Source organism: Capricornis sumatraensis, unplaced genomic scaffold (genome assembly GCF_032405125.1).
Source record: "Capricornis sumatraensis isolate serow.1 unplaced genomic scaffold, serow.2 scaffold1, whole genome shotgun sequence".
In the NCBI taxonomy this organism is placed as follows: Eukaryota; Metazoa; Chordata; class Mammalia; order Artiodactyla; family Bovidae; genus Capricornis; species Capricornis sumatraensis.
In genome coordinates, this window is record NW_027184612.1 from 2,224,025 (window position 1) to 2,247,940 (window position 23,916).

Sequence of the window (23,916 nt, forward strand, 5' to 3'; positions counted from 1 at the left end):
AAACAAAAATCTCTGCTTTAGAAAGAGCTGTCAAAAATTGCACCAGGTAGGTTAAACAGACAAGGAAGACTGTTCAGGATTTTTGCAATAGAGACCGAAGCTACAGCAATGGAAGAAAGAAATTGAACTCATCTCCTCCAAAACAAAAGATGAAAGAGTTTATAAGTGCTGTTGTGAACTAGTGGGAAGGTGTTGAGAGATACTGGAGGTGAAATTAGTCTGTGTGATTAGGCCATCTGTGTTTACTGCGTGCTCAGTCGCAACCAGCTCTTTGCAACCGTTTGGACTGTAGCCTGCCAGGTTCTCTGTCCATGGGATTTTTAAGGCAAGAATTCTGGAATCGGTTGCCATTTCCTCCTGCAGGGGATTTTTCTGACTCAAGGATCCAGAGATCGAACTCCAGTCTCCTGGTTTCTTGCTTTGCAGGCAGATTCCTTACCACTAAGCCATGGGGAAGCCTTCTGTGTTTTCTAATTAGCAGCTATTGAAGTTAGGCTCCTACTCTCCCATAGAGACTAAGCAACAGAGGTGATATTTTTCTTGATTATTGCATTTCAAAGGAATGACTCCCAGGTCCCTGAGAAAGACATTCCTGAATTGTAGAAGATTTATACTTCAAAGGAACAAAAAAAATTCACAATTCCAAGGTTTCTAAAGTAACTACTCCAAGAAATAAGAGGTCAAGGGCCTATAGTCAGGAGAAACCTTTCTAAAGTTAGTCAAGCTGAAGGAAACATTAGGGCCCATCTTGATCATAAGACACTTTTTAAAAAAAATTTTGTCATGTGACCCTTGAATGCTGATAACCCTTGTAAATATATACGCATTTACACGATGAATTATCTTTATTTTTTTTTTGATGAATTATCTTTAAACCAAAAATGTTCTGGGTATTGTTAAATGCATTATAAACTAAAGGGAGATCTTTACTTTGTTTCTCTCCAGAACCCAAGTGCTTGTTATTACTTTTTCCTTAACAAAAAAGAACTCTGCTTTGCAGGTTTCCTTCTTTGGGCAATGTTTTAATGTAGAAGTGAGCTTTATGAACTGCTACAAGTCCCATTTAATTTCCATTTTCACTTAAGAAACTAAAGGGACTTTCAGGCTGCCTTTGTGCTGGTAATTAGGACAACTGAATCTGAATCTCAGTGTGTTTGAGTCGTGGTGCATATATTGCTTTCTTTGTCAAATTCATCTTTATTCAAGTGAGACATCCTATATTTGTGGATGACTCAGACAATAATAACAGTAGTAGTTAAATTTTACATTTCTATTTGTTTAGTCACGAAGTCCTATCTGACTCTTTGAGACCCGGTGTGCTATAACGCACCAGGCTCCTCTGTCCTTGGAATTTTCCAGGCAAGAATCCTGGAATGGGTTGCCATTTCCTTCTCTTACATTTCTACGGTGCTTTACAATTTTTAATCACTTTCACACATATAATCTTAGTTTTTCTTCTCAGTAAACACTGTAGTAGGGTTTCTAACAGGAATTTTACAGTTAGTTGTCCTACAGATGGAAAGACTTGACTTTCAGCCTTTTTACCCCTAACTTAATGTCTAGTTAGAAACTGAATAATTTTTCAGATCCAGATTTTCAGCATAAATTTGAAAATCACCATGTTCTCTTTTCAAGTAATTAAATTGGGATAGGTCTCACATATTCAACTTATGTTTGCGATACAACTTTAAGAAGGCTCATAATTGTTGAAGCCTGTTAACATCAATCGGGTCCTTTGATTATAGGCGTAAGGAGTCAAGCTAAAGGCACATAGTCTGTTAGTTTTAAATAAAGATTACAATCAAATATGATCAACAAAATTATTTTTAGGCCTCTGGGGCTAAAACTCAAGAATTGCCTATGGCATTGACAATGAGAAATAATTTTTGAGAAAAGTCAGCATATCTTTGGGAAATTTTCTACATGTCTGATCTAATTTAATAAATATCTCTATGTCATTGTGCATCCAAAAGAAGCTACTGGGTTGACCAAAGTTCTGCTTGGATTTTTCCATAAAATGTTATGCAAAAACCTGAGTGAACTTTTTGGCCAACCCAATATTTAACACATTGTGAATGTAGGCAGAAAAACATATTACTGACATTTCAATCTGAAATAGATATCAAGAAAAATGTCTAAAAATTATACCTTTAGCTTGATCTCTCATGTTTTAATTTTTTTTTCTATCATCAGGCAACCCTGCCCAGCCCACTTCTCTCCACTACATGAATCCTTATCAACTGAATGCCTATGGTATGGCACTGAAAGCAGTGGGAGAAATCGTTCAAGATTATGACAGTGATCAAATGTTCCCAGCTTTAGGTTTTGGTGCAAAACTGCCTCCGGATGGAAGGATATCTCATGAGTTTGCTTTGGTAAGAATACATGGAAATAATTGATATTTTGAAAAAAAAATAGTATTTTGGATCTTTTCATAGGTTCACTGCTTATGCTTTAATTGCTCATGTAGCAACTTCTTATGATGATAAAATCAGCTCAGTTTTAGTAAATGATTGATTTAGAAGTGTGATATTAATGGCAAAAAGATGAATAGATTAGCAACAAATCTACCTAAAGTGCGTATGATTTAAAACCTCTTCTGGTTTTCAGTTGCTACATAACACCTTCCATTATATTCATGATTTGTGGATCAAGAATTTGAGCATGATACAAGGAGAATGGTACGTTTGTTCAAGATACCTGGGCCACACCTGGGATGCTTTGATTGGCTAGAGATGGCTGGAATTGTTCTACTGGAGCCATATATCTGTTCCTTTCTGACTGTCGGTTGGATTCCTCAGTTTTCTTCATGTCATGTCTCCTGGAGCTAGTACCTCCACTAAGATGTCTCATTTGCTCGTGACTAATACCTGCAGCTAGGATGGCTGAAATACCTGGATTCTCTAGGCATCTTTCCTTCTTTCTACATACAGTTTGTCCATGTGGTTTTGTGGGCTTCATCACAGTGTAGTGGTCTCAAGGTAGTCGTATTTCTTACACAGCAATCAGCTTTCTCAGAGTGGATATTCTAAAAGGCTGGGGAAGAATCTTCAAGGACTTAGAAGTCTCAGAAAGTTATTTCTCCTACATTCCTTTTTGTCAAGCAAGTCACTAAGTTCACCCCAGTTTTGAGGTAGTAGAAGTAACCTTCACCTCTCAAGGGGAAGGGTATCAAAGAATGAGTAGCTATCCTTATTCTTCCATCTTCCAAAATGTCATTTCTTTTCAAATATAAAGGATCAGTTATTGGTAGAATTATTATTTTTCAAATGTAAAGCAATAATTATAGGTATAATTAATTATAATTTCAATATAATGCAGTAGATGTGACTCAAATATTTATCTAATTAATGTTTAATTTACATAAATCCACTCCTGTTGTATGATTACAAATAAGCAATGTACTGTATTCTACCTTTAAAATAAACTTCACACAGATAGTGCTTATAGGCCCAATCAGCCTTATTCTCACTTACATTTTTTGATAAAAATAATGGGAAAAACTATGTGGGAATGGTTAGATATCATTTTGGAAAATTTTTAAATTTTCCTAATAGAAATGCCTCCCTGCTATACTCTATATATTGTGAAATTAAAGTCTTCTGTGCCCAACAATTTTTGTAGGTATCTTCTGTTGTTTTTATTCTTGTTACAAAAACAATGTGTGGGATTTTTTTTTTTTTTTAGTTCTGCAAGAAAAATAGACAAATAAACAATTCAATTATTTAGTAATTACTGAGTATCAAGCCAGGTACTTTATGCTCATTTCTTGTACAATCTTCATAAAATTCTTGTCTGATAGGTCATGAGATGAGTGACACATCACACTACTATCAAGAGCCACTCATATTAAATACAGTGAAAAGAGTACCCCCAGGAGTTGTATAATTTAGCCCAGAGTCACAAAATTTAATCAGGTTTCCAGAAGACAGGACTTGAACCCAGGTCAGTCGTATTATAGAATCTTTGTTCTTAACCACTAGTAAACCACATTTTATAAAAGCATCTATAATAATACCACCTCTTAGATATGTCCTTTATGAGCCTCATTATGTACGCACACACACACATGCACACACACACACACACACACACACACACATACACTTACAGAACCTTCTATATGATGAGACTTTATCTTCTTTAATATATTTTAAGAGTTGTATTTTAATTTTTTCCCCATATGTATTCTTGATTTTTCTGTTCCATCACCCCCATTTCGGGAAAGGTTGCTGGAGGTTTTAATTTTCTCCTGTGAAATAGCCCATATGCTACCACCCCCAATGTCATATAAAAAATGAATATCTGTTGTGATTTTGTTGTGTGCTGGAGAATTCAAATTTCCCAGAAATTTATAAGACCACGAAAATCACTCATGTGATCCTATATCTTGTGTGCCTCAGGAAAAAGGTCCTGACTATTTTAAAGCTTAAGAAAGGAATAATAAAAAATAATAACTATGCTAAACTAAATGATATTAATTTTCCTTCCACAAGTTTTTCCTCACCTTTGTGTATGATTTTTCTTCCATTTGTTCTCTAATTCTCTCCTTTTCTGCTTTTCCTGCCTCTATATTCATTCTTTACAACCAAACCTATGCAAAGGAGAAACTTTTTATTATTTGCATCTTAAATGATTCTTTGAACCAAACTCAGATATTTATAGAAGGTCACACTCTAAATTTATGAAAAATAGTTTCTAAAATTGGTGAAAGTGATGATGAAAATGCTTCATCTTTAATTTTACTTAATAATTATATGACTTTAACTTTTTCAAAGCACTTTTTTCTTGAATAAGACAGACAAAGGTTAAGTAGATCTTCAGAGAGATAGTAGTCCATTTAATTTTTGTGTTAACTTCATCCTAAATAACTACAATATATAACTGTAGATGCTGAAAACGGCAAATAGAAAAACTTCAGTCTATGTCAATCTGGCAATTAGTGTACTACCTAGTGTTACCAAACCCTCATATTTCCATGGTAAGAATTTGTGATATATATATATATATATATATATATATTAACAATCATTAATGTTTATCAAACTGAATTCAAATAATCTTTCAGATAGCAAGGGAGGTGTCTCACTATTCACACTGCTCACTGAACCTGGGGTAGGTAAGGTGCAAGCAAGGAAGCTGGAAGAAGATTCAAGGAGCCATAGGAACTGCAGACATGTTTATTCTCTAATGGCTGGTGCGGCAGCCATGATGCAACCGTGCTGTATTCTCTGATGACTGACTCAGCAGACACAGCCATAACACAGCTGCAAGGGCTTTTCAGGTGGAGCTTATACAGTTTTACAGAAAAAAGGGGGCCCATGACCAAATGAGAACATCATGACATGCAGGCACAGTGCTATAAATGATCTCAGATGTTACATAACCATGGAAAGTCATTATTTATGGAACATGAGGCAAAAGCAAGAGGTCCTGGGGCAAGAGAACCTGACTACTGCCATCATGGCCAATTGCTCTTTCCCTGCAAGAGCTCTTTAACAAAAATTTTAAATCCCTAATTGGTGAGTTTGAGGCTGGCACCAATGTTGAAGTTGAGCTTTAATCAATCAAAAGGGTCTAAGGTAAACCCCAGCTTTTTATTTGAAATATGTGTAGGAATAGATATTGTGGAAAAAGAAAGGGCAAATATCCCCATATTACCACTTTAGCACTTTTGATTGTGGAATGCCATGGCTCACAATGATACTTGATGATTCATTACACTGTACCTGAAGATATAATTACTCATTACACTGTACCTGAAGATACTGAAGTTTTCAACAGTATGTGAACCAGGAACTTCCAGATGTTCAAGCTAGATTTAGAAAAGGCAGAGGAAACTGGAGATCAAATTGCCAACATCCTTTGGATCATCGAAAAAGCAAGAGAGTTCCAGAAAAAAACATCTACTTCTGCTTTATTGACTACGTCAAAGCCTTTGGCTGTGTGGGTCACCACAAACTGTGGAAAATTCTTAAAGAGATGGGAGTATCAGACCACCTGACCTGCCTCCTGAGAAACCTGTATGCAGGTCAAGAAGCAACAGTTAGAACTGGACATGGAACAACAGACTGTTTCCAAATCAGGAAAGGAGTATGTGAATGCTGTATATTGTCACCCTGCTTATTTAACTTATGTGCAGAGTACATCATGAGAAATGCTGGGCTGGATGAAGCACAAGCTGGAATCAAGATTGCTGGGAGAAATATCAATAACCTCAGATATGCAGATGACACCACCCTTAAGGCAGAAAGCGAAGAACTAAAGAGCCTCTTGATGAAAGTGAAAGAGGAGAGTAAAAAAATTGGCTTAAAGCTCAACATTCAGGAAACTAAGATCATGGCATCTGATCCCATCACTTAATGGCAAATAGATGGGGAAACAATGGAAACAGTGATCATTGAGACTTTATTTTTGGGGGCTCCAAAATCACTGCAGATGGTGACTGCAACCACAAAATTAAAAGATACTTGCTCCTTGGAAGAAAAGCTATGAGCAACCTAGACAGCATAGTAAAAAGCAGGGACATTACTTTGCTAGCAAAGGTCCATCTAGTCAAATCTATGGTTTTTCCAGTAGTCATGTATGGATGTATGAGTTGGACTATAAAGAAAGCTGAGCGCTGAAGAAATGATGCTTTTGGACTGTGGTGCTGGAGAAGACTCCTGAGTCCCTTGGACTGCAAGGAGATCCAAGCAGTCAATTCTCAAGGAAATCAGGCCTGAATATTCATTGGAAGGTCTGATGCCGAAGCTGAAACTCCAATTCTTTGGCCACCTGATGGGAAGAACTGACTCATTGCAAAAGACCCTGATGCTGGGAAAGGCTGAAGGTGAGAGGAGAAGGGGACGACAGAGGATGAGATGGTTGGATGGCATCACCAACTCAATGGACATGAGTTTGAGTAAGTTCCTGGTTTGGTGATGGACAGGGAAGCCTGCCGTGCTGCAGTCTGTGGGGTCGCAAAGAGACGGACACAACTGAGTGACTGAACTGAACTGAACTGAAGATACAGTAGTGTAAAGGAAATATTAGGAGGAAATATTTCTAATAATCACATGGTCAGAGACCTTAAAAGAAAATCTTCTGCCCTCTTCCTTAATAAACAACAAAATTAAATGTATTTATTTTCAAAAACATTCTGCATTTTACTTTTGTGTTAGAGCCTCACATAAGCTTATTTTTATTTGTCTTAACAAGCAAAAAACAATTCCCCTTGTTATTGTTTTAAGAAATAAATTTTTTAAAGACTTAGAAAATCATTCTATCAACATACATAAAAAGGGGGGGTGGAGAATGGTACCTTGTTATTTCCAGAGGAATAAAGGAAATACATAGTTTTATAGGAATATAAATCCCGTCCCAGGCAAAATGTTCAAATGCTGATCAAAAAGTAACTCAGAACTATCCTGGTTTGTAATTGTTCCCTTAAGGCAGATATATAATATATTTTATGCCCAAAATCAGTAATGAGTTTTTATTTTAACTAGCTTTATACCTTATCAAGCAAAAGAACAACCTAAACTTATATTTAAAGGAAGGTTAATTAAAGGTCAGCTCAGATTAGCATCAAAAAAATCAAAACATCAAAAAAATTAACGTCAAAAAAAATTAAAAATTTGCTATTTTGTGCTAAATATTATACTTTCATGTTTTAATTTGAATTTGTATAGTCAATTCTATAATATAAATAGTTATTTTATTACTTTTATGATTTAGAAGTTACATGAGGGTTAATTAATAAATTTTGAAGGAGAAGACAAAATTTAAAGAACAAGGTGGATATAAATTATTCTTTCACAGGTGACAAAATTGAAGTCATTGGTAACATTTGCCTTAATTCACTAAGATCCTCAGTCTTTCAAATGCTTAGGATTTTGTAATATTGTTACATAGTGGTGGTTTCCTGGTGGCTCAGATGGTAAAAAATGTGCTTGCAATGCCAGAAACCTGTGTTCAGCCCCACAGGTTTGGAAAGATGCTCTTGAGAAGGAAATGGCACCAGCATTCTTGCCTGGAGAATTCCATGGACAGAAGCTACAGTCCATGGGGTTGCAAAGCGTCAGACATGACTGAGCAGCTAACACTTTCACACTTTGATTGTTCAGATAAAACATATACATGCTCATTATGTTTAAGCATAGTGACTATGTTTAGTTGGGCTTCCCTGATAGCTCAGTTGGTAAAGAATCCGCCTGCAATGTGGGAGACCTGGGTTCAATACCTGGGTTGAAAAGATCCCCTAGAGAAGGGAAAGGTTACCCACTCCAGTATTCTGGCCTAGAGAATGCCATGGGCTGTATATTTCATAGGGTACCAAAGAGTCAGACATGAAAGCAGCGACTTTCACTTACATGCTTAAGCATGGTTACTGTGTCTAGTGTTTTAAAAACATAACTACAATTATATATATATATACATATTACCCCCTTCCAGAGGTGGAGCCTAATTCCTCCTCCCTTGAATGTAGGCTACACTTAGTGACTCATTTCTAAAAAGTAGATGAAAGTAAAAGCAATGCTCTGCAACGTATAAGATTAGTTTCTGAGCTTATTGGAGCTTCCTCCTTGCTCTCATTTTGGAGAAGTTAGCCACTTTTGTTGCATAATGTTGGAATACACAAGCAGCCCTGTGCAAAGTTCCTTTAGCTTATCACCAGCAAACCATACAGGTGAGCCTTCTTAGAAGCAGATTGTCCAACTCTGGTCTTGCTTTCAGATGACTGCAGCCCAGGTCAGCTTCTTGACCGTAAGCTCTTGAGAGATCCAGAGCAAAAATCACCTGGCTAAAATATGGGATAATAAATACCTACTGTTTTAAGCCACTACCTTTTGGAATGGTTTGCTAAATAGCAATAGACAACAATGCCTTATTGTGTTATTTGTGGAATCTGGACTCAGAATTAAACCTAATAACAGAGCATTCAGAGAATGAGAAAGCTGAACCAAGTCTCCAGTTGCCCTTCTAGGTTCTATCTGCCGAATAAGAACTCCAGTGCTGTGCTAAGTCACTTCAGTCATGTCCGACTCTTTGCAACCCCATGGACTGTAGCCTGCTAGTCTCCTATGTCTATGGGATTCTTCAGGCAAGAATACTGTAGTGGGTTTCCATGCCCTCCTCCAGGGGATCTTCCGAACCCAGAGATCAGCCCACGTCTCTTACATCTCCTGCATTGCAGAAGGATTCTTTACCACTGACCACCTAGGAAGCCCAAGAACTCCTGTGGCAAGCTCCAATTCCATTGAACAATATGAACAAGTCTCTCTGATTTTTTTCACTTTATCTTGTCGTGATGTTACTCACACCAAATTATATTCCCTTTGATCCCTTCTTTTTGGGGGGTTATCAATTTTGGCCTGAAAATGTGCAAGTGGCAGATATTTTACGTTTTTACTTCCATTAAAAAAGAAACTATTTGAATTGATAGTATTTTTCCTGATTTTTGTACACATCACTGCAGAAAGCTTGGAAAATACAGAATAATCTAAACAATCAAATAAAAATTGACAATTATATAACCACTCAGAGGTAGCCACTATTAATATTTGTTTCCTTCTTTTCAGATTTTTATATGTTCATCTCTGCATGTTCCGAGATCTGTGTATAAGTATTAATCATAAAATGTGATATTCAACTTCTCAAGATTATTTAGAATTTTCTTCTGCCTGTTAGCTGAAAAGTATCCATTTTTAATGATTGCACATTACTGCATATCACAATCTATTTAATATTGATATGTTATAATCTATTGTTGATTACTCAATTTCTTATTATTATTTGCTATTATAAATATATAACTGAGTTTTCTTTGCAAAAAGCTTTCTGGATATCAACATGTGTTGTTCTCTTTTTTAGTTTATTTTTATAGACATTATTCATTCTTTTCCTGTTTTTGCTATAACTTTCTACAGAATGGGAACCCCCAAAACCCCTACTGTAATGGCATTGATGGTGTCATCGAAGCTTATTATAGGAGTCTGAAATCTGTGCAACTGTATGGGCCAACAAATTTTGCTCTTGTAATTAATCATGTAGCAAGGTAAGTAAATAATTTGTTTATTTTAGTGTGCTAGACCAGAATGAAATCATAATTTTATTGTTGGCATGGCTCCACAAATGAAAGTTGTTTTCTAATAATTTACCTCCGAGAAAGTGAAGGAAAAGATATACAGTAAAAAGAATCTCCATTGAGCTATCATGATACTTCAATAAGAACTTTCAAAATATCAAATGAAAACTATACACTGGTTTATGTTAGGACCTATATTTGTTCAACCAAGGAAAAAAATTGTATTATTTGAATAAGCATCCATGAGAGCAATATCGATCACAATCTCAGTTGTGAAATCACTCATATCTAAGATTATATTCCATAGCAACATAGAAGTAATAAGAGATTGAATTCTATGAAGACAACTAAAGCCTTTCAGTGATATATAGGACACATTATCTTAACCTCCCTGATATTAACATATAGTATATGATATTGAGATTAGAATATAATTACTTATTCTAAATACATGTTCTAGAAAAATTGTTAATGTAAAATTTTATATACATTTGCTTAGCATAACCTGGGTCTCCCACATTGTAGGCAGACGCTTTACCATCTGAGACACAAGGGAAGTTGCCCTAGTAAATTAGACACTACTTTTAAATCCCTAAAATATTTTTACTGACACAGTTTTAAATCCTATGAAACCCTGCCTAATTTTTAGGTAATTGAAAAGGAACAACTCTCATAGCTTTCCCAATATGTAACCAAAACTAAAAAAGTACTGCATTTGAATTACTGAAGTTCTGTATTTGAAGGTTCTGGTACTTTACCATCTCCCTGTTAGATATGGTCAGGCTTCCCTGGTGGTTCAGTGGTAAAAGAATCTGCCTTCCAGTGCAGGAGATGCAGTTTCAACCCCTGCATCAGCATAATCCCCTAGAGGAGGAAATGGCAACCCACTCCAGTATTCTTGCCTGAGAATCCCTTGGGCAGAGGAATCTTGGTGAGGTACAGTCTATAGGATTGCAGAGTCAGACATGACTGAGCATACACAAGTGCATTAGACATGATCAGCAACTTAAATATGTTCTACTTTTCATTACCTGGGACGTAGACATGATAATAAAATATCCCTGCACCCAGGACAGTGGACTCTCCTGTGGAATTCCATCTCAGGTTTACACTGATACATTGACAATGTTTTTTCTGAGTGTGACCCTTTAGATCAGGTTTTTCAAGCATTTTCAGCTACAATTTGTATTCTTATCAATTTTATGGGTTTTCTTGGTCGCTCAGTGGTAAAGAATCTGCCTGCCAATGTAGGAGATGTGGGCTTGATCCCTTGGTCAGGAAGATCCCCTGGAGAAGGAAATAGCAACCCACTACAGTATTCTAGCCTGGGAAATCCCATGGACAGAGGAGCAAAGCAGGCTTACAGTCCATGGAGTCACAAAAAGTCAGACATGACTTAGCAACTGAACAACAACAATGAACCTTATATCTCAACCCTGGACACACATAGTTAAAATAAAATAATATGAAATAATATTTATTCTTAACTCATATTTTCTTTTTTTATTACTATGGTTTCCTTTTCTTTTCTGTTACTTTTTTAATGCAAATCTTGACCCGTGAAATTGATTTCAAAATTCACTGAGTCATTACTTGTAATTTGAAAAATACTTCCTAGCTTATTGTGTTACATAGATGAGTAATATTATCTATACTTTCTTTTCCTAAGTCTTTGATAGCCATCAAATAAAGCAGAATGAAAAATTATATTAATGCAAGATAAATTATACTTGATTCTTACTCTCTTACACACTGTCATACCCATCACTGTTTTATGAAAAGATAAAAATGATAGAACCTGTTTTGTGTGAATTCATTATTATAAATAAATAACTTATTACCAGTGTTTACCAATTAATTTCATAGATTTTGTGCTGGTATATCTTTGCTGTAAAAGTTAAACTTTTAGCTATAAAGTTTGCCCTGATATATTAGGCCATTGGTTTGTCCACAATGTATTCAAACTTTATTATTATAGAGTCCATCAGGTACTGATTTTCATTGATAATCAATAGATATTTCATTGAAATAATTTCTCTGTGATTTACTTGATGATTTTTTATAAACTGTCCTCTATGAGCACCATAATTCTTCCTCATTACTAGATATGACCAATATACTAGTTATGTACTAAAAGTCATAAAACATATTCTATTGAGAATATCATCAAGATACTCAGAATGGTAGAACGAAATGGAAAAAGAGAGGAAATATAGTAATAAAATTCTCCCGTATATTTCTAGTATTATTTGGTGAGAATTATGCAGTAGAGTACAGAAAATAAGTACTAGAATATGTTCTCATTACATGCCTAATTTTTGTCTTTGATTTTTATATTTTCCTTCTCATCTTTCACCAATTTAACATGTATTAAAGACCTAAAACTATAGCTTTGTCAAAAAAGTATTTCTTCAGTTGCATTTTTATAAGTAAGATAAAACTCACATGACATAAAACCAACCATTTTAAAGTTTACAGTTCAATGACATTCAGCATTTTCACAGTGTTATGCAATCATCACTGCTATCTAGTTCCAAAACAAGAATAACAATCATTTATATAATTTAACATGTGTAAAAATCTACCAGTGTATAACAATATAAATATTTACTACCATACATGAAATTTCCTTATTAACAATAGAAAGTTGCATTATCTTGATTTTAAAGATAAGAAAGTAAAGTTCAGATAGTTTATGTAATTTATGCAGAAGGCCATACACATTATGTGTTGCTTAGACAAGATATCTATTTCCAAAAGCCATAGCCATTCCTCTGTGGTAACATGCCTTCCAGCTCACCTTTTATTTGTGAATGAATTTCTAAGGCTGCCCAACATTTCTGTGTGCCAGCATCCAGTATGCTGTTATTCTAGTGTGCTATTTCAGAGAAAAAAAAAATTGTATATTTGAGAATTTGCCTAATATAGGCTCATAACAAATGTTGAAATATTTTCTTGAGATTAACAGATGTGTTGACTATTCCTAATTATATTTAGCAGCTATCATGTGAGAGAAACTGTTTTATTTTGGGTATTGTTTACCTTTTATTTGCCTTTCAGATATGCTGCTTCCGTAAAGGATGGCTCCCAGTATTTTGTGCTCCTAATTGTGACAGATGGTGTTATCTCAGATATGGCTCAAACTAAGGAGTCCATAGTTAACGTAAGTAGGAATCATTCTGTCTTGGACTGGCTAAACGAAAGCATTGTGCTACTTAGGTTAATTAACTGAAGTCTTAGTTGACTTAACAGTGAAACAAAATGTCCATGCCTTTGCAGCCAGTGCATTATCTAGACAACTCTTTTATAAATGAAAATAAATCATATCATCAACTTCATGTGCATGAGTGTGTTTATTAGTTTCATGTGTATAGTCTTACAATTTGTACAGAATATTTCTAAATATTTGCATTTCAGTTACAGGAGAACTGTGATAATTTCTATGTTTATAGAACTGGATGGGGACTAGTTTCTAATTATGTGCTACATTTATGATTAATTGATTATCTTCTTTAGTAGACTATAATCTATAAAATCTATATTTACTAGATTGCAATCTATAAAATTATATCTGGTTTTACTTACCTTTCTATATTCAAGTTGAGCAGTATTTGACACAAAGTAGACATTAGTAAAAATGGTTGTATGAAAGATTATCATATTTCATAATTATTAATGGCTTATTAATGACATAATTATTAATAGCATATAATTAGCTGTTTGTGTGAGAAAAATTAGTTACATGTGGGAAAAAATAAAATTTTTATAGACATATACTTAGCAAAACCAAACACAAAATGAAAGAGAGGTAAAAGCTTGCACATTATGTGGCACACTGTCTTGCATAATATGTGGAGCCTGGATGGAAAGAAAGTTTGGGAAAGAATGGATATATGTATATGTATGACTGAGTCCCTTCACTGTTCACCTGAAACCATTGTTGATTGGCTATATTGGGCTTCCCTGGTGGCTCAGATGGTAAAGAATCTACCCGTAATGCAAGAGATCTTGGTTTGATCCCTGGGTCAAGAAGATCCTCTGGAGAAGAGAATGGCAATCTACTCCAGGATTCTTGCTTGGAGAATTCCATGGACAGAAGAGCCTGGCGGTCTACAGTCCATGGGGTCGCAGAGAGTCAGACATGACTGAGCAACTAACACTTTCACTTTCACTCCTATACAAAATAAAAAGTTAAAAAAAAAAAAAAACTTGAAAGGTGTTTCTCCAAAGAAGATACACAAATAATCAACAAGCTATAAGAGCCTCAACATCACTAATATTTGGAAAATGCAAACCTAAACCACAGTTAGATATCACTTCACACCTGTTATGGTGGCCAACATTAAAACTTTTTAAAAAACTTAAAAAATAAACTAATAGGACATGTACTGAAAACAGTTATTCATATTTCAATGACCTGGTGATGTGGTTGCTATATTGCTCCACCTTTCTGTTGGTGGATCTCATAGTCTTAGCATAAAATTATTTAATCATACTAATAATAACTTTCTATAATTATCATTTGTAGTCACACATTTACTATAAAAATTGCTTTTCCTAGCCATAACTATTAATGAGATAGAGTACTTCTTTTTCTTTGCAGGTGACCCTATTGGTAAAGAACCTGCGTGCCAATGCAAGAGTGGCATGGGTTCGATCCCTAAGTTGGGAAGATCTCCTAGAAGAGGGCACTGGCAACCCACTCCAGTAGTCTTGCCTGGAGAATCCCTTGGACAGAGGAGGCCGGCAGGCTACTGTCCATAGGGTTGCACAGAGTCAAACACAACTGAAGTGACTTAGCATGCATGCATGCACTACTTTTTCACAAATATGGTATCTTTTTTCACCTTTCAGTAACAAAAAGATCTTCAAATAGAGAAAGAACAAGAAAAAAGAGACTAAAGATACCCAGAGTCAGCTTAGGAAAATTTTGTCTGAGAATACCAAGTATAAGCAAATGCTCAGTTTAAAAAATATATATATATATATATTATCCAAGACTGGTTATTCCTGAAGAAAATCCACATGAATTAGCATATGTACAGAGTTCAGAAAGGATGAAAGTGGAGTCAAGTATATTATTCTGTGTTAATATTAAATACATCCAAAAGTATTTGAATGAAATTATGTGAAAAAGTGTCAATACTTAGGATATTATTTTCTTCCTAATTCTTAGTTGTTTTCCTAATTCAGTTTCTTAACTGTGAACAAATTTTATATTCTCTTTGAAGGCTTCAAAACTTCCAATGTCAATAATTATAGTAGGTGTTGGACCAGCAGAATTTGATGGTGAGTAATAAAATTTCAATAGCATTAATTGGGAATTTATTAACTGTAACTCATCATGTACTTACATATCTATCACTCCTTTTTTTGCATATAGGGATCTGAGTGTGTATGTGGGTTTGTATACTATGTCCATGTACGTACAGACATAGATATCACATGATGGAGTCTATTGAGGCGAGCAAATTAAAAGAATGTCTTCTGAGTAGTTCATTATCTCTCTAGTATAGGTTAATTCAACCATGTAGCTTTCTGTTTTATTAGAGATGAATTGTACCTCAAAATATTTCTTAATATTGAATGATAAATTGAGTTTTTGTTCCTAAGGCAAAACACACTCTGGATTCCCTAAAAACTTTTAAGGGTGAGCACTAAATAAATAAACCACTATGTTGAGAAGCATAATAATGGATTTTCAGACCTTGGCTTATTGGTAGACATTATCTTTATAAATATTTATGTTCTGTCATATGAAAGACCAAAGTACAATGAAAATGGATATGACTATCTGAAACTTAATAAGACTATATAATCATGCTAAATTCACTTATTGGGCAGTTTTCTGTTTCTGTTGGCTAAAGCCATCTTCAAATGCCAATTAGTGATGGGTGTTCATGTAACTAGTAATCTGGGTAAACTCTAAAGTTAGTCCATTTCTTGTCACCTGATGGATTCCTTTAAGAGAACTCTATGCTAGGTAGCAACTGTATAACCACATAATATTCACCTGATTCATGTGTTTTTACATTGATAATGAGAGTATTTAGCTTGGAACTTTAGAAATTAGAATAATTTAAAAATACTTGAAGCAACTTTTGGTATGTGACAGGTTAATTTAGGCACATAGGTGGCTAATCATAATATGATCATCACTAAGATGATTCTTGCCTAACCACCAGGGCCTCCCCAGTACGGACAGTACAGGTCTGTCAGTCTCAGGAAAAACAACACAGCAGTTATATTGCTGATCTTGGAGGTTCTTTCCTTTGATTCCATACTTGGCTGGTCACACTTTGCATCATTATAATCTTCCAGTTTCTAAAGCAAAGTCAGTTTAGCCCTGCCTGCTGTTGCTCCTGCTAATATTTTCTCTGTCTCTGAATATTTACATCTGTTTTCATTGTCCATCAAGCATGACTCTGAGCTACCTCTCTGGAGTCAGGAAAACTAAGACACATCCTTCTTGTTAATACTTTGTGTACTTGATCATCTGCACTGAGCAGTGACAGGCTACAATTCACACACTTTACCAGTTGCTAGGTTAAAGTAATTCATGATTTCCTTTTCAGTTACTAATTTGCTTTTGCCTCTCAAGTATGCACTTTTCACTGGGTACATCCCAGCTCTCCAGGAGTCCTGTGGAAGACCATTGTTAGGTGGAAGACCTCAATCACTTGTTCCTCAACCTCCCACACATAATGTATGGATACAGAGCAACTGATATTTCCTGGTGAATATTTCTGGTCATGTATTTCTATTCAAAGCAGCAGGCACAGCTATTTGGGTACTACCCTCATACAATAGCCACACTTATTTAGTTTCTTCAATTCTTTTGTTCCCAATGAATTCTTGATCAGAGTTTTGAGGTATGAAAATTCATTATTTCCCCCTCTGATTTCTTGAACTAACTAAAAAAAATATGCAAGAGTCACTCAAATAGAAATCAAAATGTAAGTTTTATTAATAGTAGTTCAGAATTAGAGAATCTGAGTTACCCTGTGCACAAACGCAGACTTCTTATTTCTTTTCTGCCCCCAAATTAAATGACCTCCCTTTTATGTCAAGGCCTCCTCTGGACAGGAGCAGAGCCTTGCCTATTTATCATACCACAGGGAGAAATTGCCTTCAACCTGAGGATAGAGTACTCCAAAAAGAGATTCAAGGTCAGTTCCATCTCCCAATCTTAGTTATCCTATGAATCACTCTTCTCATGAGGAAGAGTGATTGAAGATTATAGACATAAGGAATTTGCCTTCCTATAGAATTCTGTCTTGGGAATTAAAGTGAACTTTTCCTCTGGCAAGCCTATAAACAGGCAATTAGGGTCCTGAAACACCTGATTTTTGTTTTCACCCTGATGGAAGAAAATTTCTGAGTTACATTCAAGTTGTTATTATCTTATCAGAGGAGCCTTTTTCTAGGCACTTCCAAATCTACCATAAGTAAGTTTATATAGTATGCATATAAATTAGTAGGAAAAGACTGACGTAAAACTTGCATATTTTCTCAGTTAGCTACATAAATCCAACATCTACATGTATTTCAACCAAGAGGTTTACATAGGCAAGAAATAAAACATATTGCCATCTATTCTTTGAAAGTAGAGGAAATATAAATTAACTATTAGATTAACAAGTATTTAAATGTCTTATTTCTGAATTTCAGTGAAAATAATTTAAAACTTTCTGTATAATTTTTCAGGGCAGAATTTCTTTGTCCTTAAAATGCAACAAGTCAATGTAGTATCCATGTAATTGCCTTGATCCAAGTTTAGGAGAGGGGGGAAAATATAAGGGGTTCTAACGTCATTTTGTCTCCCAAGGCTAGAAAGAAATACAGGTCTGTTTCTTATACATCTTTTTTCCAGAGAGGGGATCAGGTGGGTAACCGGGGCTTATGATTTCAGGTTCCTTGAGGACCAGATGATCTGAAAAATTGAAGGATGAACATTTCCCTTCCACCACTTACATGCCATTTCTTTTCTTCTTGCTCTCAAATGTGTAGTTTCCAATTCTGCTACCTGCAGCCTTTTAACCCAAAGGACATACTGAAAAGTGGGTGATATTTTTATAGCATCTCATTCTAATACGTTGTTGCCTGAGTAACTGCCATTTTCTTTAACTGAAATGAAACACAAAGACCAATGGAGATTGTAGAGGACGGTGGAAGGTGAGGCCCAGAACATCATCTGATTTTTGTTGTCTATTTTTTGAGTGAGTATAGGGTAATCATTATGAGTTATTAGCAAATTAGATAATATAGGAGAAAATTCTCTGATTGCTGACATGTCACCATCAGTGTTCATTTATGTCTCAAAGTAATATGAAAATTTTGAAAACAAACCTAGAAGAAAAAAGAAATTAATTATTGAAAATATTTGAGTATATTGAATTTTCCTATTTAGATCCCTAATAAATAGGAGAGAAAAATAGTTCTTTTGTATTTTTAATAATTTAATTGCCTTGTTAATGGGTATTTATACAATTTACTAAATATTGACATATATTATATATCTAAACAGATTACTGGATGATGGTTCACTATCAAATTATGTGTACCGGCAATGTTTCACCCCAGATATTTATTCTTGAAAATATGTAGAAAAGTAAAACTTAAAAGACATGTTGTTAAAAAAAAAAAGGCATAACGATATAAAGAACAGTTTGATGGTTGCCAGAGGCTTGCCAGGGCTGGAGGTGGGTGAAATGGGTGAAGGAAGTCAAAAGGCACAAACTTCTAATTATAAAATAAATAAGTCATGGGGAAGTAATGTACAGTGTGGTGAGTATAATTAATACCATGTTGCATATATGAAGGCTGCCAAGAGAATAGACCTTAAAGTTTTTATCAAAAGAAAAAGAATTTATAATCATGTATGGTCAGTTAGACTCATTGTGGTGATCATTTCACAGTATACACAAATAGTGAATCATTACATTTTACTGCTAAAAATAATATAATGTTATTTTGCAGTTATAGCTCAATCAAAATAAAAATAGGAAAAACAGTAAAATATCTTTAGCTGAAATGCATTATCCAAGCACTGAAGAAAACAGTGAAAAGGTGAGGACTGTATTCTAGTGATTTTTAGAGGGCAAAAAGCAAACAGTTGGTTTGTGAAAGCAAAATGGCTCTCTGGAGTCTGGTGAATATCATGTGTATACAAAATGAGTTTCTAGTAACAGAATTATACTTTAAGTACAAATTAGCATTCCTTATGTAATTACTTATTTACAGAATTCTCACCAAAAAACATTAAACTCTGGAAAATGTTCTCAATTGCAGCATAACACTACTGTATACCAGCAATTCTGTTATATCACAGCATTCCCAAAAAGCAGTTGACCTATGTAATGTCAAAATTATTTTTAACCAATGAAAAAAATCATATCTCAGAGAGAGATGGTTTATCCAGTCACTAAAAACTTCTTGTTTTAAAATCTATTCACAAAAAGATTACAGACAATACGATTTCATAGTTTGTTGTAATTTCAAAGAGAATAAAGTTCAAATTGTTATTGGAAATTCCATAATGATTAGTACCAAGTTTCTTAAGTTAGAAAAAAAAAAAACATTAAAACTGAATGAATTAGCCTCATTTGATGAATCCATCATGTAAGCATGTAACCCAGAGTTGAGAATTTGTAGGATGGGAGATGTACCTAAAGACTTTTACACTGTATAGGCTCTCCTCACTTTTCAAAGCGTCACATGAGGTCTTCACTTGCTTTCTTCATTTGTAAAATTGACATTCAGTTAAGTTTTGGGGAAGAAATCACTGTGGAGATGAAAGGATCAGAAAGCTTTCTGCCTTTACATAGGACATTTTGTTATTTTATACACCTTGGTTTCCTTATTGCCTACATTGTTAGAGTATAATGGCTAAAATGCTTTGGATAAATTATACTATTTTATTTTCAAGCAATGGTTGAATTGGATGGAGATGATGTAAGAGTTTCCTCCAGGGGAAAATATGCTGAAAGAGACATTGTGCAGGTAAGAAATTTGATGAAAATTATTTATTTTGTTCATTGTGAAGAGCCCATGTCAGTTCTAATTTGTAAATGAACACCTTAAATTGAAATCAAACCTCAGGTTCTGTTTAATTTAGGCAGATGATTATGAGATGCATGTTAAGTAACAGGGCCTAAAATAAGCACCCAGTTACTTTCCCCTGTACGTCATGTTCACCGCATATAAAACAGAATTGTTAATAAGTATATTTTCTTACTTTATTATTACCAGAAAATATCATTGAGGTCTTTAGTAAAATTAAAATTCAGAAACACAACAGACTTTTAATGGTGTTTATTTATTTATTTTTTAGTACTCAATAAAGATTAAAAATATTTTAAAATAGCTGATACATATTCAACTAAACTTAGTAGAAACAAATCAAAATATAAAATGTTTTATTTTTCTCATAGATTATTGCTAGAAAAGTATAAAAATACATCTTAGAATTATATATAAATACAAAAATTATATAAAGGGTATGTGTTAATATAGCAATATATAATAACATAATAATTTGTATAATAGTATAATAAAATATAGCATAATAGTAGATTATATGTTTCTATATATAAATATATATATATATATATACACATGATTCATAATTCTGTTGGAATCAAGAAAAATAATTAACTGAAGTCTACTATTCTGGGAGGGAGTAGAAAGAAAAGAATCAGTTTAACCAAATTGTAACCAATACAGTAAGTCTATGATTGAAGCAACAGAGTTAAATCAATTAAACTTCTGCATACTTTAAAGTGTTTATATCTTTTAGAATGTCAGAAACAAAAACGACTATGAAATACACCTTTTAAATAGGAAATGGAAGTCCCTGTTACAATTTGGGCACATAATTTAAAAGTTTTGAAAGTGCAAATAATAGAATTCAATATTATCTCCTAAATAATAACTTATATATTCACCCATAATATAGTCATTAAGAGAATCTGTTTGAAATGTAACAGAATTTGGTTCAAATTCTGGATTGTCCTCTGTGATAACTTGGACAAGCTTTCTAAATTTCAGTGTTCTGGCATTGTTGTAAAGATTTAATCATTAATGTATATAAAATACATTACTTAGATAACACTCAATAAAATGAAACAAAAATAATTTTTAAAATCAGAGAGGGAAAATAATATAAAATAATCCATAAGTATAATAAAAAGATTAATCTTGACAAGTACAAATGCATTGTTCTTTATCAGTCAGCAAAGTTGTTTTAAGATAGAAACATCTATATAACAATTTTTTAAGGAGATAATTAAATATGATTTAAACTTTTAACCTGGGGCTTCCCCGGTGGCTCAGAGGTTAAAGCGTCTGCCTGGAATGTGGAAGACCCGGGTTCGATCCCTGGGTCGGGAAGATCCCCTGGAGAAGGAAATGGCAACCCACTCCTGTACTCTTGCCTGGAGAATCCCATGGAAGGAGGAGCCTGGTAGGCTACTAGTCCATGGGGTCGCAAAGAGTCGGACACGACTGAGCGACTTCACTCACTCACTCAAACTTTTAACCTAATGTTTACAAAGCACACACACATGAATAATTTGGTTAAAAGCATCTGACAAAGGGAACATGGTGATGTGGTCATCTACGAATCCCACAATGTTTTGTTTTTGTAATTAGCCACTTTATTCACCTTAACCTGGTTAGCATAATTATAGATCCAGGTAATTGCACTTTTCTCCTAAAAGTCTCTCCATAATATTTGGTTCACAATTTCCTTAAAATCAAATTGCTGCAAGGAAGTATAAATTTGAAGCCCCTTAAAATGTGTTACGTTTCTGTTTTGATGCATTTTTACAAAGTTAAAAGAGGCAACTTCATCTTTCGTGGTATCATCTCAATGATGCTTAAAGGAAATTGACATTACTCTCTCCCTTAGAAAGTAGCTGCTTCCCAGGTGGCGCTAGTGGTAAAACAGCTGCATGCCACACAGGAGACACGAGCGATGTAGGTTCGATCCCCGGGTAGGGGCAATCCCCTGGAGGAGGAAATGGCAACCCACTCCAGTATTCTTGCCTGAAAACTCCATGGACAGAGGAGCCCACAGGCTGCAGTCCATGGGGTTGCAAAGAGTCAGACACAGCTGAGCACACACACACATTAGAGGGTGGTTAAGATTGCTCATAACATTAAGATTTCCTTTAAGATGACTAATATATTACATTAGTGATATTATTTTATTTATAAAACAAAAGTTCCCTTGATCATGAAAGTCTTCTGTCTCTAATTGGATTTGCTACATTGGACAGAATATTGAGATAGGACTCAGGTCTACAAAATTATAATGTTATCATTCTGATCTTGAACAAGTCAATAAATTTCCCTTGAGCTTTTCTTTCATTATCTCCAGACTCCATCTTCATATATATATATATATATATATATATATATATATAATGCAAAAATGCATTACAACAGCAACACAACACATTTTTAAGGACTTTAAATATATATATATATATATAATATATATATTCTCATTAAAAGTCAGAATCTTGAGACTAATATATCATCATAAAGTGACACTCAGGTCACCAAAGATTTCGAAGGCACCTGATTTTGAAGGCACCAAAGATTTTGAAGGCTAAAGACTCAAGGAATTGACTCAAGCTATTCTACCATATAAAGCTGAACTGAAAAAGTCATGAGATGTTACAGATACTGAACAGGATCTTCCCAGAGAATTAGTAGCCTCCTGAATGACAATGGCATCTTGACTTACATGTCTATATTTATTTAAAGATATTTGATGAATCCTTTTCTAATCTTATGGAAAAGTTCCTAAATGCTGATTATCTTTTAAAAATAGTTTGCAGGGTAATCATTTACATATCACATTGTATTCAAGAAGAATTAGCATTTTTCTCTCACCTTAATTAAAATCTCATAACATTGCACAATTACAGGTTTCCTGGTTCTTCCATTCACTAAAACATTTTTAAATGAGTCATTTTTAAGAATAGAAATATTCTTGAATATTTATAATATTGAGGTTGCAAAGATACACCAAGAATATTGTCAATCTTCCTACCATCAGAAAATACCTAAGTTATCATAATCAGTGCTGTAAATACTGGTGGTTAAAATAATGTCAGAAAATAAGATCTATTTAGTCTGTCTTAACTTTTTGCTACTTTCAATTTCTTACACATTGCTAATCAAGTTAACACACTCCAAATGATATCCCAAATTTCTTAAGTGGACAAACAAAAGCCTAACTGTAAATGGCAGAAGGTAGCTGAGTTCCACAGAAGGTTGGAAGTGGTAGATGGGATTTTTATTATGTCAAATATTAAGTGGCACCCAACTTCTCCATTGCTGGTGCTTTTCAGTCAGTAATGTCAGACTTTTTGCGACCCCATGGACTGCAGTACACCAGGCTTCCCTGTTCTTCACTATCTCCCAGAGACTGCTCAAACTCATGTCCATTAAGTGGATGATGCCATCCAACATCTCATCCTCTGTCATCACCTTCTCCTTCTGCCTCCTATCTTTCCCAGCATCAGGGTCTTTGCCAATGGTTGGCTCTTCGATTCAGGTGACCAATGCATTGGAGCTTCAGCAAAAGTCCTTCCAATGAATATTCAGGGTGGATTTCCTTTAGGATTGACTGGTTTGATCTCCTTGCTATCCAAGGGACTCTCAAGAGTCTTCTCTAGCACAACAGTTTGAAAGCATCAGTTCTTCGGCACTCAGCCTTCTTTATGGTCCAACTCTCACATCCATACATGACTACTGGAAAAACCATAGCTTTGACTATACAGAATTTTGTTGGCAAAGCATGTCCCTGTTTTTTTAATATGCAGTCTTGGTTT

The 23,916-nt window shown here is 34.6% G+C and overlaps 1 protein-coding gene across 1 annotated transcript in view; it reads left to right on the forward strand.

Annotated features, from left to right (window-relative positions):
• The first annotated feature begins 2,192 nt into the window (after positions 1 to 2,192).
• The window catches only part of LOC138072316 (copine-8-like), a 28,261-nt gene continuing 6,537 nt past the window's right edge, over positions 2,193 to 23,916 (forward strand). The window contains exons 1-5 of the mRNA XM_068963431.1: positions 2,193 to 2,375; positions 9,912 to 10,039; positions 13,130 to 13,232; positions 15,301 to 15,358; positions 19,998 to 20,071. Coding sequence (XP_068819532.1) covers positions 2,226 to 2,375; positions 9,912 to 10,039; positions 13,130 to 13,232; positions 15,301 to 15,358; positions 19,998 to 20,071 — 513 coding nt within the window. The 5' untranslated portion in view covers positions 2,193 to 2,225. The remainder of the gene's footprint in view (positions 2,376 to 9,911; positions 10,040 to 13,129; positions 13,233 to 15,300; positions 15,359 to 19,997; positions 20,072 to 23,916) is intronic.